The 1659-nt window shown below is 55.4% G+C and overlaps 1 protein-coding gene across 1 annotated transcript; it reads left to right on the forward strand.

The window, feature by feature from the left end:
* Positions 1-830: 830 nt before the first annotated feature.
* LOC106511308 (ENAH actin regulator) lies at positions 831-1562 on the forward strand (the record flags this gene model as incomplete). Its single annotated transcript, XM_014000060.1, is given in 1 exon segment — positions 831-1562. A coding segment is annotated over 1 exon segment (143 nt), but the record flags the coding sequence as incomplete, so codon positions are not given.
* Between the last annotated feature and the right edge of the window lie 97 nt (positions 1563-1659).

A 1659-nucleotide genomic window follows, 5' to 3' on the forward strand; every position in this document is an offset into this window, starting at 1 on the left:
GATGTGGGTTTTGTCTTACAGTCAGGTGAGACACAGAAAGAGGAAGGATGGTGGTTAAAGGGGCCCCTCATCCTTCAGGAGTGCAGCCAGTGATACAGGGAAGGTGAAGTAACGAGAAGAGGAAGGAGGGTGGAGGATGGAAATTTAGCCAAACACCCAGACTTTCCCTGGACGTCTTCTGAGGTCTGAATATATTTTTTAACATTTTTCTCTCAGGTGTGTGTGTGTGTGTGTGTGTGTGTGTGTGTGTGTGTGTGTGTGTGTNTGTGTGTGTGTGTGTGTGTGTGTGTGTGTGTGTGTGTGTGTGTTTCGATCTGTTGATATTTGCTCTCCTCTCTGCCTTCTGTGTGTCCTCCTTCTCTCTCCCTCTTGCATCCTCTCCTCCCTTCCCCTCAGCCTCAATCACCCAGACACAGACGCATGCATGCTCATGCAGAATCGCGCGCAGCAGGCGGATGCGTACATACGCACTCTCTGTCTCTCTCTCTCTCTCTCACTCTCTCTCTCTCTCACTCTCCCGCTCTCTCGCTGTCTCACACACACACACACACGCACACACACACACATACTCACACACCCTTCCTGGAGGTGCTGGGAGCAGCTGCAGCATTAGCGTTGAAAGAGATTTGCCGTTGACTGGAGTTTGCATCCCCCCACCCTCCCTCCTCCTCCTCCCTCTCCTCCTCCTCCCTGTTAATGAATGGATGCTACGATCAGCTCGGGAGCTTCTTCTGTTGGATTGCGGGAAACTGTGGATATCTGCTTTTGAATTTATTTATTTATTTCTATGCTCTCCATTTTTCTCTCTCCCCCCACCCCCCCGCCGCCAACACCACCACCACCACCACCCTCTGCTGGTGTGCTGTTGTCGAAAGGACGATGGGGTCTTGTGGTTGACGGGGTAAAGATGGAAGTGAACGTGGCGTCTCCGGAGCTGGGCTTACTATCGAGGCTTCTCTGGCCCCTGGGCTGAATAGAGCTTTTATTTCTGCTTCTCCTTCAAGCCAGCTCTTTTGTTTTACGGGGGGATTGGCCGAGCACTCCTGTGGTGAATTGAGCTATTGTCGAAGACTGGGCCTCTTAAGCTTTGCAACTGTGACCAACCATCCATCTTCTCCTGTCCCCCCCACCCTCCCCACCCCCCTCTTGGTTTTCTTTCTACCAAAAAGGAACAAGCGGATCCCGAAAGCTCCACTGGAAATCTTTTCTCGCCGTMCTCCTTGCCTCCAATGCCCCATTTCCCTCATCTCTACCCCTGCCACCCCCCCACCTCTCCTCTCTCCTGCTCCCTCCTCCCACATCAGAGCGGCTACGTAATGTGCCTCCCTACGCATGCAAATGGGGATGCTACAAATGGTGGCTGGGACCGATGTCGATGAAAGGGTGATGCCGCGCGCGGTCACCCGCACCTCCGCCGCCACTGCCATCGCTCCAGACCAGCCGGGGAGAGCCCAGCAGCCGAGGACGAGAGCCCACAGCGCGAACGCGGTCGTCTGTAGCCCGCCCGTGGCCGTGAATGAGATGCGTGAATGCGCGTGAAGGTGCACCCTGGTTCCCTGCCATGTCTGGCGTGTGATCGCTTCAGCGGGACGTTCTCACTGATGCGGGGGAGGCACTGAGCCTGAGGTTGGTCGACCTCCCCCTTCCCCACCCCCCTCC

This window comes from Austrofundulus limnaeus, unplaced genomic scaffold (genome assembly GCF_001266775.1).
Source record: "Austrofundulus limnaeus strain Quisiro unplaced genomic scaffold, Austrofundulus_limnaeus-1.0 Scaffold2667, whole genome shotgun sequence".
Taxonomy (NCBI): Eukaryota; Metazoa; Chordata; class Actinopteri; order Cyprinodontiformes; family Rivulidae; genus Austrofundulus; species Austrofundulus limnaeus.